Source organism: Astyanax mexicanus, chromosome 17, assembly GCF_023375975.1.
Source record: "Astyanax mexicanus isolate ESR-SI-001 chromosome 17, AstMex3_surface, whole genome shotgun sequence".
NCBI lineage: Eukaryota > Metazoa > Chordata > Actinopteri > Characiformes > Acestrorhamphidae > Astyanax > Astyanax mexicanus.
The window spans coordinates 25571921-25588030 of NC_064424.1; the positions used below are offsets into that span (position 1 = coordinate 25571921).

The following is a 16110-nucleotide window of genomic DNA, read 5'->3' on the forward strand; positions in this document are numbered from 1 at the left end:
GAAGAAAAAATCTATCACTATCTACTGTCGCTTTACAAATAATTTAATAATACATCATAGAAATTATAATCAAAAATAACATCTCTCACATCTTAAATTACATATTAGTCAGCACTGTTTCCTGCTGACTCTCACATGAGACATTCAGCCATATTTAGTTCAACATTTTATTGCATTCGCTCGCGAGAGCAAGCCGCACTAACAAACACTCATTTGGTATTTTTCTTTTGTTGCCATGCAACAGCACAGTAACACTTTAGGGCAAAATGTGTGTAAGTGTGTATGTGTATCTGTGTGTGTGTGTGTTTGTGTGTTAACTGTTAATGACCTCAGAGATGTCTGTTATGCACAAAAAAATGCACTCTCGCACACACACACACACACACACACACACACGCAAACTCACCATGGCCTGTGAAACCTCATCCGGGCTAAATACCAGAGCTATTTATACCAAACAAGTAAACTTATATTTCCAAGGACCTAAACACACAAACCACATGCACACACACAAGCATACACAATCTGACAACATCTCAACATCACACAGCTGTCTAGAAACATAACAGCCTAGTCAACTTATGCTGGTCAGGCTGGTTAAGCTGGTGAACCAGTTTAGCTCTTCACCATCATAGTGTCTCTTTACTGGAGTTTAACGGTTTAGCTGGTCTACAGGCATGACCAACTTGAACAAGCTAAATAACCAGTATGAAGAGGCATCACCATGCATTGACCTGCATTCATTTTCTATATAACGTTATGTTTTCCACCACCTTAACCAAAAAATATCAGCTTAGAGCATCTGAAAGCAGCTACCAACAATAGCTGTATACTAACCCTGGCTGAGGATTTTATTTTCATCATGTACTAGCTTATATGGTATGTTAGCACTAAGCTAGCCATTTAAACTTATCATTTAGGTTGTAGTTAAAACATATTTGAAGCTTCAAACTAACATATATATATATATATATATATATATATATATATATATATATATATATATATATATATATATATATATATATATATATAAAACTAGTGCTGGGCGTTTTACTGGTCCATACCATAGACTGTATATAAAGATGGACGCCGTGTCGCCGTTCCCATTCATTCAATGAAAATGAAGCCAAAATCTTCCGCCATTTTGGCGATTCAGAGACCAGAGTCTGCGCAGTAGAGACCAGAGGAGGGAGAAAGGCTGTGGAGAGACCGCCTACTCATTTAAATAACCCCGCCCCTGAGGGCTGCCTCGCGGTCACAGACTGCAGAGCGGAGCGGAGCGGAGCTGACGGTCTGTTATTGGTCCCGCCCATAAGCAGCCCTTTTACCATAACCACACCTTTTTTGAATAGAGCCGAATAAAGTTTTAAAAACCGAATTCTGTGGGGATATAAAAATTTGACAATATAAGCAGAGGTTACACTAGCTGTTGCATTTAAATAATGGAGGTAGAATTACAGTATATTAGAAAAAAACGTGATTGAAAGTTGTCTGTTTTGCCATTGAAACCTATGGGGATGGGTGGGGTTACACAGCTTTCTGCAGCCGAACAGCAGGGGGCGCCCGACCTGTGGTGGCTTCACTTTTAAGAAACGATGCTCTGTCCAGCTATATAAAGTCTATGGTCCATACAGTATATTGTAGAGGAAATTAGAACTGCATTATTCTCATACCGCCATACCACTAGAGGCGCCGCGGAGCGCTGTGTAGAACAGCACTGCCAAAGAAGCACGCTGGGACAGCTCGCTAGCTAACACCAGCCAGTTAGCATAGTAAACTTACACACTAGAGTTGAAAGTAACTCAGCTCTATGGAGCCTAAAGACTTGTCCCTCTCTCCATCCTGCCTGATAACAGTACTTTATTCCACAGACAAGCCCAGAAACGGTCCTGAGTACAGAATCATTTATTCATCAAGTGATAAAAGTCACTAAAACTTGAGGATACGAGGTGAGAAGTAACAAGCCCTGTTTAATTATATTAATACTGTAGCTTAAAGTAAATGTAATGCACATTGAACTGAATTTATTTGTTAACTGAAGAAAGATTTTGAAAATTGTGGCTGATTTTAACACTGTAATGCCTAATAGATTCAACGATGAATGGCTTAAACTACTTAAAATACTTAGTTTTGTAACGGAAGCCATGTTAAAGTTGTGTGTATCTCTTTTTAAGGTCTGTTGTTTACAGTCTTCAGCTGTTTTTCTGCTAAAGAAGTCTGATTCCTTCATATATTGTGTGACAAAGTAAACCCTATAGTAATCAATGCCTTAATTTAAAGCCTTAGTGTTTTATAATTGATGTACTCCTAACAGTACAAAAAGTCACAAAGCTATATAAAAGCCCAGTCATACACAAAAATAAAAATGAAATAAAATAATAAAAATACTGTGATAAACCGTGAAACCACCAGAATCTTGAAAAGTACTGTGATATACATTTTTGGTCATACCACCCAGCACTGATATATAACCTTTTTTGTTTCTTCCCAAAACTTAATATTATGATGTTTTCCATTTGTCAGAATTTGTCAGAACATCTGGATAGCCTCACCAACTTTCAAGTTCAGAATCCAGGATGGCAGTAAAAAAGCAGTAGTATTACACAGTTTATTAGCACTTCTATATATTTGGTCTCATTAAATCAGACACATAAGTACACACAATAATCTCCAATTTGCTAATGCTATCAATACTAACAATGCTAAGCTGGGAAATAAAAAGTAAGACATATTTTGCTAGGATAAGTCATTAAAAACATCTAAAAAGACTGCCAAATTTGGTAAACTCCAAAGTTCTTAGCCAACTTTTTCAGGAATGTTTGGAAATTGTGTACAATTTATCAGAATGTTTAACTGGAACACTCAACTGGAACGGGGGTGACATCATTCCTTCATTCCCAGCTCCGCAACAACATCCAACTTCCGAGGTAAATCAAACACAGCATACGCTTATAACTACAATACTTGAAAAATTTAAACACAACAATCCTGACAGTTGTATTAAATAAAACTTTAAGTATTTTTTATTCTCAGAGCTTGTTTGTGTGTGCGCGTGCATGTATGCAAACGTGTGTGTGTGTGTTCAGTGTGGATTTAATGTGTGTTTAAAGGAGTCAAGCCGGCTACTTCTGATTTAAGGCCATAAAACAGCAGCCTGTGTTCAAACACAAATGACTGTAATCTGTTTTACCTGTAATGTAAAACCTGCAAATCACACACACACACATACACAGATTTTCAGAGATTAAAGAGGAAGTAGACGGTCATTAACACACAGACAGAAGGTCCAGCTCACCATGTGGTATGTAAGTTAGAGACAAGTGTATTCATGTAGTGTATTATGTAGCAAACGCAAGATTTCATTGTCCAAAAATATCCAGACACCCTTCTAATTAGTGCACTCTGCTACTTTTCATGCATCCATTGGTACAGGGTTACAGTGGAAACGTTTGGGATGAGACAGAAGTAACCATTCCACATCATTACCAAACCTCACTGATGCTCAACTCTGATAGCTGATAGCTGATCTAGTTATACCTGATCTGAACTGAGTAGATCTAAACCGAACTAAATATACCACTTCTAAAATGGGTATATCTGATTTGATTTAACTACATGAGATCTGAACAAATTTTAACAGTTCTGTGTTTAAGTGCATTGGGTCTGATCTAAATACAGATCTGACCTGAACTATGTAACCAGATCTGAGCTGATTTTATCTTATCTGAGTATATTGGTTGTGATCTGAGTATATCTGGTTTGAATTGAGTTTACTTTATCTGCACAGTGTATACTTGAACTAAATTGGCCTTATCTGATCTGAGTATATCTGATCTGACCTGATTTTACCTGATCTGATCTGAGTATATCTGATCTGATTTAACCTGATCTGAGCTGAATATTTCTGTTCTGAGCTGATTTTACCTGATCTGATTATTTCTGTTCGGAGCTGATTTTACCTGATCTGATTATTTCTGTTCTGATCTGACTTTACATGATCTGAGCTGATTTTACCTGATCTGGTTATTTCTGTTCTAATCTAAAATCTAACCTGATCTGATCTAAGTATTTCTGTTCTGCAGCTGATTTTACCTGATCTGATTTGAGTATAACTGATCTGAAATTAGTAAATGTTATCTGAACAGTGTCTATCTGATCTGAGCTGATATTACCTGATATGATCTGAATATATCTGACCTGATAACATTGTACCTACCTATCTAAACAGTGTCTTTCTGATCTGACTATATCTGATCTGATTTAAAATTTAACTGAGAATAACTAATTAATGTTTATCTGCTATCTGATCAAAGTACATTGTATTTAAACGAACACATATGAAGTAAACCTGACCTGACCTGAAGTAAATAAGTATATATGATCTGATCTGAATAATTATGTCTGATTCAGACTAAACATGTATATCTAATTTGAACTAAACTGAATTGAATTAAATTGTATTTTTTAATGAATGAAACTCCACTCATTAATAATCTGGAGGCTGTTTAACCACCCATTTTAGTTTTAGTTCCGTCTCCAGTAAACGAAACAGCCAGTTAGCAGAAGAGCAACTACAGCTACATCTACCACCAGCGTCCACCATGATACTGATCTCTGGAACCACACTGTCTGTGTGAATATCTGATCATGCTACCACATTACAGCTCAGGTAAGCACTTCCTCTTAAACATGGGTCACTTCTCCCATAGGGGAAACTATGCATTGTGGGAACACAACTGTAAAAACGACCAAATTCTGTAGTCACATCATCATCCCTGATCTGTTGAACACTCTGTGATTGTAACACTCTCTGTGTTTTTCATTTATTGGCAACACCTGACACACACATTCTGCTCTTTTTGACCGTCCACCACCCTCACCTCTCATCCTAGGACTTTCCCCACCCACAAATTCACAATACACCCACCCACCCCACACACACACACAACCATCCAGCAGGAAACACATCAGCTCCAGTTTCAACCTTGGGTCAGCTCCTGCCAGCAGCATGTGTGTATGATTGTCATTCCAGAGACGGATGACCTGGGCTGGGTGCAGTACAGTATGTCCGTGTGAGTGGGAGTGTTCCTCAGTCGGGTCTATTTGCAGATCCCACTGAAGACAGCGTGAAATCTTTTATCTGTTTTACCTGCTGGATACAAAACAACCCAACACACAACCTCACAGTGTGCTTCAAACTCTCCACTCTCCATCCCAGAACGTCCACCTCACAGTTGGACAGAAGCTCAGACTCATTTCCCTAATAAACACACTCTATATACACTCTACATACAGTGTAGTAGAGGAGTATTGGTATTTATTCATCACCATTTGGTTTATACTACAGTTTAAACCCAACAGTTCCACATGACTTTAAAAAATTGGAAGCACTAACAACTGTGTAAGATGTGGTGGACCACCAAACTTCAGCATCAGATAAACAGCTCAGAGAACATCTACAGATGTTCCTGCCCATCCCTCCACTGTGCGAAGTTCACTCAATGCTGTGAGGTCAGGAAAGATGCAGAAAAAAAAGCAAAACAAATGGAATAAAAGCAACCTTCCAGAGGACATTGTGCAAGTTACAGATTAGCCTCTTTTCCATTGCAGAAGCAATTGGTTACTTTCCATGATCATAAATGTTTGGTTCTGCAGCATATCTGTGGATCCTTCTGTTCTGATCCACCACAATTTCATGATTTGAAATAAGATGGTAAAAAAGACCAGAATATCAGAAACTCTTCAGACATTCAGGCCCCATGATGTCAGTGTGACCTGTAGAGTGTTAAGCAGTAAAATGTACATTTGTGCACAAAGAGGAAGCTCTTCTATCACTAGTGCGCTCTATGCACTCGCCATAGTCAGGCGCCTACCAGCTTGAGCTTTCAGTGGCCTTTGCACCTAAGCTAATGCATATTTTCTGTACAACTAAATATACAACAAAACTGTAAAATAACACATACTGTTACCCTTCCTTGTTAATAATACATAGTTTAAATTCAGCTGCTGCTCATCTATACAGCTTTGGAAAGAAATAAGAGACCACTTAAAAATGACGAGTTTCTTAGAATTTACCAAATTTAAAAACCTCTGGAGTATAATCAAGAGGAAGATGAATGATCACAAGCCATGAAACCAAGTTGACCTGTTGAATTTTTGCACCAGGAGTGGTATAAAGTTATCCAAAAGAAGTGTGTAAGACTGGTGGAGGAGAACATGCCAAGATGCATGAAAACTCAGGGTTATTCCAAAAAGTATTGATTTCTGAACTCTTAAAACTTAAATATGAATATGAACATTGCTGTACATGTTTCTTTATAAATTAACAAAACAGTACCTATCAACATTAGCAGTCTACAGGAATGCAGATCTTCAGAATCAAGGCTGGACAAAACTGAACTTCTAAAGTCTTCTTTTAAACAATTACATCTGTACTGTACCTCTACTTCACCACCACCTTAAAAACAGACATGCTAAAGTCTTATACACATGTATTACAGATGTGTTACAGTCCAGCAACAGAAGTCTTAAGCTCACCTTCAGCTGTTGCTCCTTCACCAGTGTGTCCGGTTTTCCCAAATCCATGACAGCTAATTGCTAACCGTTACTGCAGTCATACAGTTTTAGCCACGGTCACCCGAGAACAACACACACTCTCCAACAGCTGAGGACTGTCTCTCAGCCTGTCCAACTCTCCACCCGCTTGCCGGTATCAAAGTGTGTTTAGGCTTTGAGTGTGTCTGTGTGTGTGTGTGTGTGTGTGTGTGTGAGCACATCAGCCTCGCCCTACTCCCACTTCCAGATCCAATTCACCACTTAAGGTTCTCTTGTAGGACTCACACACGCACACACACACACACATATAGGTGCAGGCCACTCTAAAAGGTTATCTGCTGCTTCATGAAGGCCCTTTTTGTTGTCCTGTTTCCTGATTCTGAACAGAACTGAACAACGCACTTTCACAACACCACGCCGCAGTCACACGCCTGAGCGGCCGAGTCTGAGGCAAGTGACCTACACCTCCCAGCATGTACACCAACTTCCCAATCATTAGCATTCAGCATTACAGCAGCTGTGTAACAACATCGGGGTTAATGGGTCTGAAAGCTGTGGCCTTTACTTTCAGTACCGCCAAGGTTCTAGTCACAGACCTGCTTTACACCTGTTGCTGTTGCAAGAGTGATCAAATTCAAATTCAAGTCAAAACATAATTTTTGATAATTAGTCGTTACTGTGAGAGTTTGAGGCACATTTTGGGTAAATTAATCATATTTTAAGATAAAATAGTCACGTAAATAAAAATAGAGTCATATACATAAATATAGAGTCACATAACTAATCGAAACTTATGATACTGATGATGATTCTTTTTTATAGTAAGATACTAAATCAAATGTTTGAGCAAATGAGTCAAACTTTTGAGTATATGTACCGTATTTTTCACACTATATGGCGCACCTGATTTTAAAGCGCAATATCAATGAACATCTATTATCTGGTCTATTTTTATACATAAGACGCACCGGATTATAAAGCGCATTAAGCGACACTAGTAAGAATGCCTGCAAAGAAGTGAGCAAGGGTGCTGCTATGTTTCCCTTCTAATGGGGAAGCGGGGGGAAGCGCCTAAGTAAACATAACTGTAATTCTTAAAAAAAACATTTTCTTTTAAAGTCAAATGAGCGCTGAATATTAATCCTGTAAACCATTTATTTGGGTGAGAAAAGTGATTCCGTTTATTTACAGTAAGCTTAGATTTCCAGTATTTTGTCCAAGGGTGAGTGCTAGCTGCAGTTAGCAGCATAGCTAGCTGCGGTTACCAGTGCTAGCCAGCCCCAGTTAGCAGTGCTAGCCAGCCCCGTTTAGCAGCATGGTCAGCTGCAGTTAGCAGCGCTATCCAGCCACGGTTAGTTTCATAGAATGAGTTATTGTGTGGAAACAAGTCATTACTGTGAGAGTATTACTCAATTTTCTAATACTCAATACTCTTTAAGTAAATGTGAGTTTCAGTGTTAACATGAAATTTGAAATACAAGAAATTTTATTATTGAGGGATTCTAAGTCAAAGATGTGGGTTAAGAGTTAATACTGAATACTGATGAATTCTAAATCACGTTTCAAGATCAAGTAAACAAATATTGAACATATAGGCCATTATGCTAAGATTCTGTCTTTATTTCAAATTACTGAGTCAAAAATTCTTATTGTAAGATAATAAGTTGAAGCTTTAAGAAAATATGCGATTTCTTAGAGAGTCAACTATTTCAAAAAATCAAAAAATGTTATTATGAGATATTCTGGAGCAGTCCAGACTCTAAGGTCATCGTCCTCAATGCTGAGCTTGGGGTGTTAAACACTCCACTATTGAGGTGGAGAGGCAAATCTAATTATTCAACATCAGAACCTAACCTACTGATGTTTCTCACTTACTTGTGAGGCTAAATGCAGTGCATTCAGATCCTCCTCATAGCAATGTTCAAAAATCTAAAGCAAAGCCTCTTCCTTTAGCAACAGGGGAAATCTCACTTATAATGCTCTTTATTTCAGATGACAGAGAAACGCTGGGGTAGCAGGCCTCTCTCTCTGTAGGCCGGACTAGTGTGAGTATATCTGTACGAGGGCTGAGGTTAAAGGTCTTGTAAGCTGTTTCAGAGGCCATGTTTTTCTTTTATTAAACCATAACTGGAGTCATTCTCACATGATACAACAGCGCCCAGATGATCTCTCCGACCCGCAGGGGGTTCTCCTTTCAGAAAAACAGGGAAAAGGAACGGATAAAGGCGAGAAGAAGGGAATAAAGAGAGGAATAAATGAGCAGAATGGCAGTCTGAGAGCGCTCCGGGCGTTAGGCCCCGTAGATAATCACGTCTGACTGGCTGCACTGTTCAGACTTCTAAATACTCAGAACTTATGAAATGAGTTCTCTCTCTGTGTCTCTCGCCCTCTCTTTCTCGCTCTCTCTCTCTGTGAAACAATCACATGTTTCGCCACACTTGGCTTCCTCTCTGAATAGCCGCATTTTTAGTTGAGCCTCGGACACGAACACACACACACACAGTGCTTGCTTTCTTGCTTAACTGTTTTCTTATGCAAATAATTCACATTTCCAAGTCAGTCTGGACAAACTAAAGGTACAATATCCTCATTATTAACTCAATGAACTTGAAGCGCACACACACACACACAAACACCAAAATAGACCTGCAACTGAAGATCTGAAAATATCTGCCAATCTAATTTGAGCACTTAAATATTGAGTATCCGCAGATACCAAACTAATCCAAGTATCAGTCGATGTTGATCTTATCCAAGTAATTATCCTTAATACTGACTATTGATAATTCACATTTTCACCGGAGTACCTCAACACTGAGTATTACATAATATCGTTCAGATCCAAGGAACTTAATTATGGGTGTCGGCCAATATCAGATCACAAGGGACTCCCAGTGGTCCAGCGGGCAAAGTGCTTTCACTATGATCAAGAGATCGTCGGTTCGAATCCTGTTCATGTAGCTTGCCATCAGCTGCTGGAGCCCTAAGGTAGCACAACTGGCCTTGCTCTCTCTGGGTGGGTCGATTGCGCTCTCTCCCCACATCAATCCAAAGGGTGATGTCCGCAGTACGAGGCGTCTGTGAGCTGGTGTATCGGATCACTGACCTCAGATTCAGTCGATCAGCCAAGACATGTTCAGTATCTGGTGTCTGCCTCTTTAGTTTAGAACAGGATACGCTGGGCAAACATGGATAACTAAGACTGAACTTGGACTGTCGCCAATCACCATAAGTATGTGTGTGTGAGACGTGTCTATACACACAGTTATTAACATTCCTCTTCCTATAGCTGTCAACTGGAAACCCATTAAAAACATCCACTCACACTCACACACACATACACACCCACCAGCACCTATCCATTACTGTAAACAACCTCACTACTGCTGAATGAAAGACCAAGACTGAGCACATTCCTTAGCAGTGATGTCATGACGAATAGCCACTGGATCACAGGGCCGGTGGATGATGTCATCAGTCCAAAGTTGTTCATTTCGGCTGCTGTTGTTACTGAACAACAAAACTGGTGTTTAGCTCCATTATTGCATTCTTTACTGCCGACGATCAGCTTAGAACTGCCCATATAAACCTATAATTCAGTGTGTCTCACACAGCAAACAGCCACATACACACACTAAACACACATGCACACACACACACACACACTGCACACACTGCACACACACACACACACAGAAGAACACAGAGAGCAACAGGATCAGGAGGAAGACTAACCACCCATTCATTTGTTTGCAAACCCCACAGCCGCCCTGCTCTAAAGCCTTAATCTACACTATATATATATGCCCAATAGTTTGTGGACACCCCTTCTAATGTCTGTATTCAGCTACTTTATCATGCACCCACTGCTGACACAGCTCTGGAAAAAAAATAAAAATACAAAAAAATGATGAGTTTCTTTGACTTTACCAACTTGAAAACCTCTGGAATATAATCAAGAGGAAGATGGATGATCACAAGCCATGGAACCAAACTGAACTGCTTGAATATTTGCAGCAGGATTGCAGGTATAAAGTTATCCAAAAGCAGTGTGTAAGACTGGTGGAGGAGAACATGCCAGGATGCGTGAAAAATGTGATTAAAAACCAGGGTTACTCCACCAAATACTGATTTTTGAACTCTCAAAACTTTATGAAAATTAACTTGTTTTCTTTGCATTATTTGAGGTCTGAAAGCTCTGAATCTTTTTTGTTATTTCAGCCATTTCTCATTTTCTGCAAATAAATGCTCAAAACGACAATGTTGCTATTTGGAAATTGAGAGAAATGTTGTTTGTATTTTATAGAATAAAACAACCATGTTCATTTTACTCAAACATATACATATAAATAGCAAAATCAGAGAAACTGATTCAGAAACTAAAGTGGTCTCATTTTTTTTCCAGAGCTGTATATTTCTCAGACAGACTAACTGAAATTAAAACTTTTTGTACAAGGGAGAATGGGGAAACTGATGAGAAAATCCTAATGTTAGAGGAAACAATGTAATATAACTTACAAATAAATTAATTTAATTATTCTGTGTGTATTCTGTGTATTCTGTGTGTTCAAATTTCTGTTCTCAGCAAAACATATTCATTTGCTATGTATGTTATTATGTTAAATAATATTTCAAAATTTTAATACCGCTGGAAAAACAATTCAAATCTATACTGTGTCTGCCCGGAACTGTATATTACTATAAATAACAGTCCTGGTCTATGTTTTTTTCATCTAGCAAACCAAATTGTATTAAGGATGATTTCATTTAGCTATTTCCTGTCTTCATGCTTCACATATGGCACACTTAGCTAAGCAGATACACAGTATGTTTTAACAGAGCTTGTGAGGGTCGGGGGTCACTGGGGCTTGCCCCTGTACAGTAATAGCATAATCCAACATTAGAGAGTGCTGTTATTTTATTTCCTGTTTTTTATTAACTTAATCAGTGCTCTGAATGCCAGAGGGAGTGCACTATTACACCAGTGATGCCTGCATCCACCACACAGCAGTGGAAGGGTTCAGGAGTGGATGAGTGTACAGGAAATGGAGAAGCATTTCACCAAAATCAGATTTCTCAATTTCTCAATGAGCCAGTTAACCTCCTAATCTCAGAGGCCACACTCGAGTATCTCTGTCTAATAATAACAGAATGCACAGAATAGATTCACACCACTTACTCAATTATTCACAGTTAGCAGTTAGCAGGAGTGTAGGGGGGCAGCGTACTGTAGGGGGGCAGCGTACCTGGGAGTGCAGGTATAAATCATTACATTCATCAGACCGGTGTGAATAAAGCACTTATTTAATAATAAATATACCTAATTAAATATATTAGAAGCAGATTTAACAGATTTACTACCACTGAGAATAATGCTTCCTGTGCAATTTGAAATGAACAGCAACGAGAAAAAGCTCCCTCCTATAAGTATGTAGTTTAAAGACTAATGTCTTACATTATATATACTCTTTATTTTTGTTATATTCAATAGTCTAATGTAATGTTAAAAAAAACACATTTCAGAATGGAATAAGCTACCATATTTTTTGCATTATAAGGCACACCAGATTATAAGGCGCATTATCAATGAATGTCTATTTTCATATATAAGGCACACCGGATTATAAGGTGCATTTTTTGTAGGTGTGTTGCCATGTTTTCCTACCTGTAAAGCTAAGCTAAATTAAGTAAACAAAAGTGTAATAAAAAAACATTTCAGACGAGTCAGACAAGTCAAACGAGCACCGGATGTTAATCGTCACAGATTTCTCTGCTGAAAACTGTTTATTTGGCTGAGTAAAGCGCTTCTGTTTATTAACAGCTAGATTAGATTTCCAGCAGGTAATGCTTATGCGGCTCCAGCAGTGCAAGCCAGGGTTAGCAGCAGGCTACGGGCCGGTAATACTCACCTATGGACGGCCAAAGAGTTAGCACTTAGCGTGGATAGCCACTAATGGTAATGCTGCTGGAGAACTAAACTGAAACACCTGTATAACATTGTACATCAGTAAAGTGGCATTTTTGGGACAATTAATAAAGGATTGTAAGTTCCCCTTGTATTGCAAAAAATACTGTTCATGATTCACTAAAAAGCTCATAGTAGACACTTAATTGTTTTACAATCAATAAATTGTGACAGAGTGACCAACCAATCTGTGTGTCAGCATCAAGATCAATAGCTTGTTTTCATGTGTCACATATCCAGAAGGCCTGATGTCATGCTTTGGTCTTCATTGTTCCACTTCAGTCCTATATTCCAACAGGACATTGCTCGTCCACATACTGCTGATGTTTCAAGATCTTAAGCCTTAAAAACAATCTAATCACATAAGCAGACCTATTAAAATGTGTGAGATGCTTTTTGATGCACTATAAACAACACCCCACCCCTTATATAAAATCTACAGGAATATTTAAGCTGCATTTTATTTATTGTCCTCGGATTTCTAACATTGCAATTATTTTTTAATAATTAGTGTATATATAGACAAAATCTCTTTAAGTGCATCCCTACTAGGGGGCGCCGAGTGGTCCAGCGATCTAAAGCACTGCCACTATAAGCAGGAGGTGGCAGGTTCGAACCCCCGCTCATGCAGCTTTGCCATCAAGCTGCCGGCGCTCAGAGGGAGCAAAAGATGGCGCTATCTCCCCACATCACTCCTGGGGTGATGTCTGCAGCACAGGGCGTCTGTGAGCTGATGTACCGGAGCCACTGCGCTTTCCTCCGAGCGCGCTGGCTGCTCGGCAATGCTGCATCAGCAGCAGCTCGAAAAGAAGCGGTGGCTGACTTCACATGTATCGGAGGAAGCATGTGTTAGTCTTCACCCTCCTGGTGTGTTGGGGCATTACTAATGATATGGGGAGTCCTAATGAGTGGGTTGGGTAATTGGCTGTGTAAATTGGGGAGAAAATGGGAAAAATTACAGAAAAAGAAAAAAAAATTACCTGTTACTTACAGCCACAAGTGTACAGACTATTAAATGGAAGCAGTAATGTAATTAAACATTAATCAATGAGTCATCATCGTCGACAAGGCTTGTCATAAATATTGACAGCCTAATAAAAAGTATTGCCATCACATAATACATCAGAGCTGGTGGTACACCATGAGAACCTGGCACAATGCCGGAGTCTCATGGTGTATCACCATCTGTAGTGTATTAATAGCACCTCTTTGAGTGTATTTTACTGCAGAAATAGACAGTGTGCAGTAAGCCTTCAGGTTAATAGCTGACTAATAAGCCTGAACAGACTGTCAGGAGTGTGCGGTAATGTTAGTAGGGGGTCATGTTAGGAGGAGTTTCTGTTTCTGTTGTAAAAATGAAACGGGAGTGTAGGGATGAAAAAATATTGCAACTGATTCTCTACAGATTCACGACAGTGTTGCACTAGATCCGGACATGATGATGTCATATCCTGCATAGCACTTCCTTCCTGCAGCTTAGTTTCACTGAGAGGCTGAGAAAGAGAGTGAATCAGAGAGAGAGAGAAGCTAATTTATACTTCCAGAGAACAGACAGGCTACATGACCTGTTTATATCCATGGTTCAATCAGCAAATGAGGTCTCTGATGCTGAAACTCTATAATAATAAATGTTTGCCATACATTACAAATGTCAGTGACTTGAGTAAGAAAGGTGAAACTATGTCAGGTCACAGTTTATGCACCTGCTGTACTGATCATATAGACTGTGGGGTTGCAGAGGATCTCCAAATGCATTATGAAAGAAATGCATTACTGAAATGTTTAAAAAGAAGTAGCATCTACTTGGGTCATTAAACAGAGGAAAAGTGTTTTGTGGTCGGATGAATCAATACTCAGGATATTTTACTTAGAAGTAAAATGGACGTTGTGTGCTTCAGAGCAAAGATTAAATGGAACATCCAGACAGTGCCAAGACAAGTGCCAGGGTCTGTCATGGTATGTGGTTGCCCATTTTATGTTGCCCTAGCACTGACAGCTTTTCAAGGGATGAATTTTTTTTCAAGACAGTGCAAAACCACATACTGCACATCTTACAAAGGCAAATGCATGGCTGTGAATAAAGAGGGTATAGGGACTGAAATGGCCAGCCTGCATCTAGATCTGCATCCTGATCAATTGAGAATGTATGGAGAACACTGAAATGAAAGCTGCAACAACACTGATGACCCAGTACTGCTGCACATAATGAGCATGTAGAAACATGGGACAAAAACACCTGAAACACTTCAAACATATTGCTTGGTATCCTCAGTAGGGGTTTGCCATATCGCATTGTATCCAATTATATCGCAATTATAACATTTTTGAATATCGTGATCAATATTATACTCCAATTATCACATCAGGTTACTGTTTTTTTTGCTGTTTTTAGCAAAAGAAAAATTCACACTGTTCTCATTTCCTATTATATATCTAGTAGAGACAGATTTTATCTGTCCAGTTTTATTTATTTTACTACAGTCCTTGATATATGGAGATGTTTGGAGTATCATTAGTATCATGACATTATGAATCATTGACTTCTGTTTCAAAATTCTTTTTTCTTTTTTTTTATATCTGAGTTAGGGGTATGCCATATCACGTTGTATTGAGCTTTAAAATTAAATTTTAATTTTGTTTCAGTAGTGTATTCTTGAAATACTTTTTTTTTATTTGGTGTTTTGTTATATCCCCAACAGTATCGTTATCGCAAAAATACCATTGCGATGTAATTTTATAGTCAATAATATTGCGATATTTTTTGAGGGCCATATCGCCCACCCCTAATCCTCAGTGCTAAATCAGCTTTGAAATGTCATGGGAAAGATAAGAAACACTAAAAAGTGGCAAATGCTTTACCGTCCTATTTTTTATAAAATGTGTTGGAGGGCTGAAAAGCAGAAATATATTTATATATTAAAAATATTAAATAAAGTTGAGCAGATGAAACAAAATATCTTGTCTTTTATTCTGTCTATTATTAAATCTAGTTTATTTGCTTTGTCTATACTGTTCAAATTTTTTCCGATTTGGGCTGTGCATCAGAAATACTGAGAGAGGCCCAATGCTAATCTCTCTACAAACTGTACCAGAAATTCAGTGTGTGTGTGTGCCTACACTAGAGTTGTAGGAGGAGGAGACTGACGTCAGCACTAAAGCACGAGGGTGCTGGAGTTCACCTTCCAACCTGAGCACACACACACTGCTCCACTTCTTCCTACACGCCATCTATCTCTCTCTCTCTCTCCCCTGTGTATGAGACTGATTAAAGTCTGGGGTCGGGGGGAGGGGTGATACAGAAGAGTGAAGAACTGGGTGAGAACGTAGAAGAGGTGTAATGCTGAAGGACGCAAAGAAAAGAAGAGAACGATACACGTAAAAATGCCTTAATGAACTACTTAAAGTAGCACACATTGTACTTGTATATGTACGCACACACCTTTTCTACTCCCTGTACAAGTAAAATATGGTCAACAGAGTAAGAATCTATGAAGCAGTTACACATTAACCTATTGGCATTAGGATGCCTAATGCCAGCCTTAAATTACAAGGTTATAAACCTCCCAGCATTGAACTGTGGAACACAG

The 16110-nt window shown here is 38.8% G+C and overlaps 2 protein-coding genes across 10 annotated transcripts in view; one reads left to right on the forward strand and one right to left on the reverse strand.

Moving 5' to 3' along the window:
- Positions 1-16110, forward strand: part of rpl35 (ribosomal protein L35) — a 657733-nt gene that overhangs the window by 404052 nt on the left and 237571 nt on the right. The window lies entirely within an intron of this gene.
- LOC103046602 (formin-binding protein 1) overlaps positions 1-16110 on the reverse strand; it is a 123263-nt gene that overhangs the window by 99434 nt on the left and 7719 nt on the right. The window contains exon 1 of one of the 2 annotated variants that reach the window (XM_022676435.2): positions 6541-6825. The exons of the other annotated variant lie outside the window; for it this stretch is intronic. Within the exon in view, the coding sequence (XP_022532156.2) occupies positions 6541-6588 (48 nt within the window). The 5' untranslated portion in view covers positions 6589-6825. Of the gene's footprint in view, positions 1-6540; positions 6826-16110 lie in introns of those variants that run through there. 2 annotated transcript variants of the gene reach the window in all.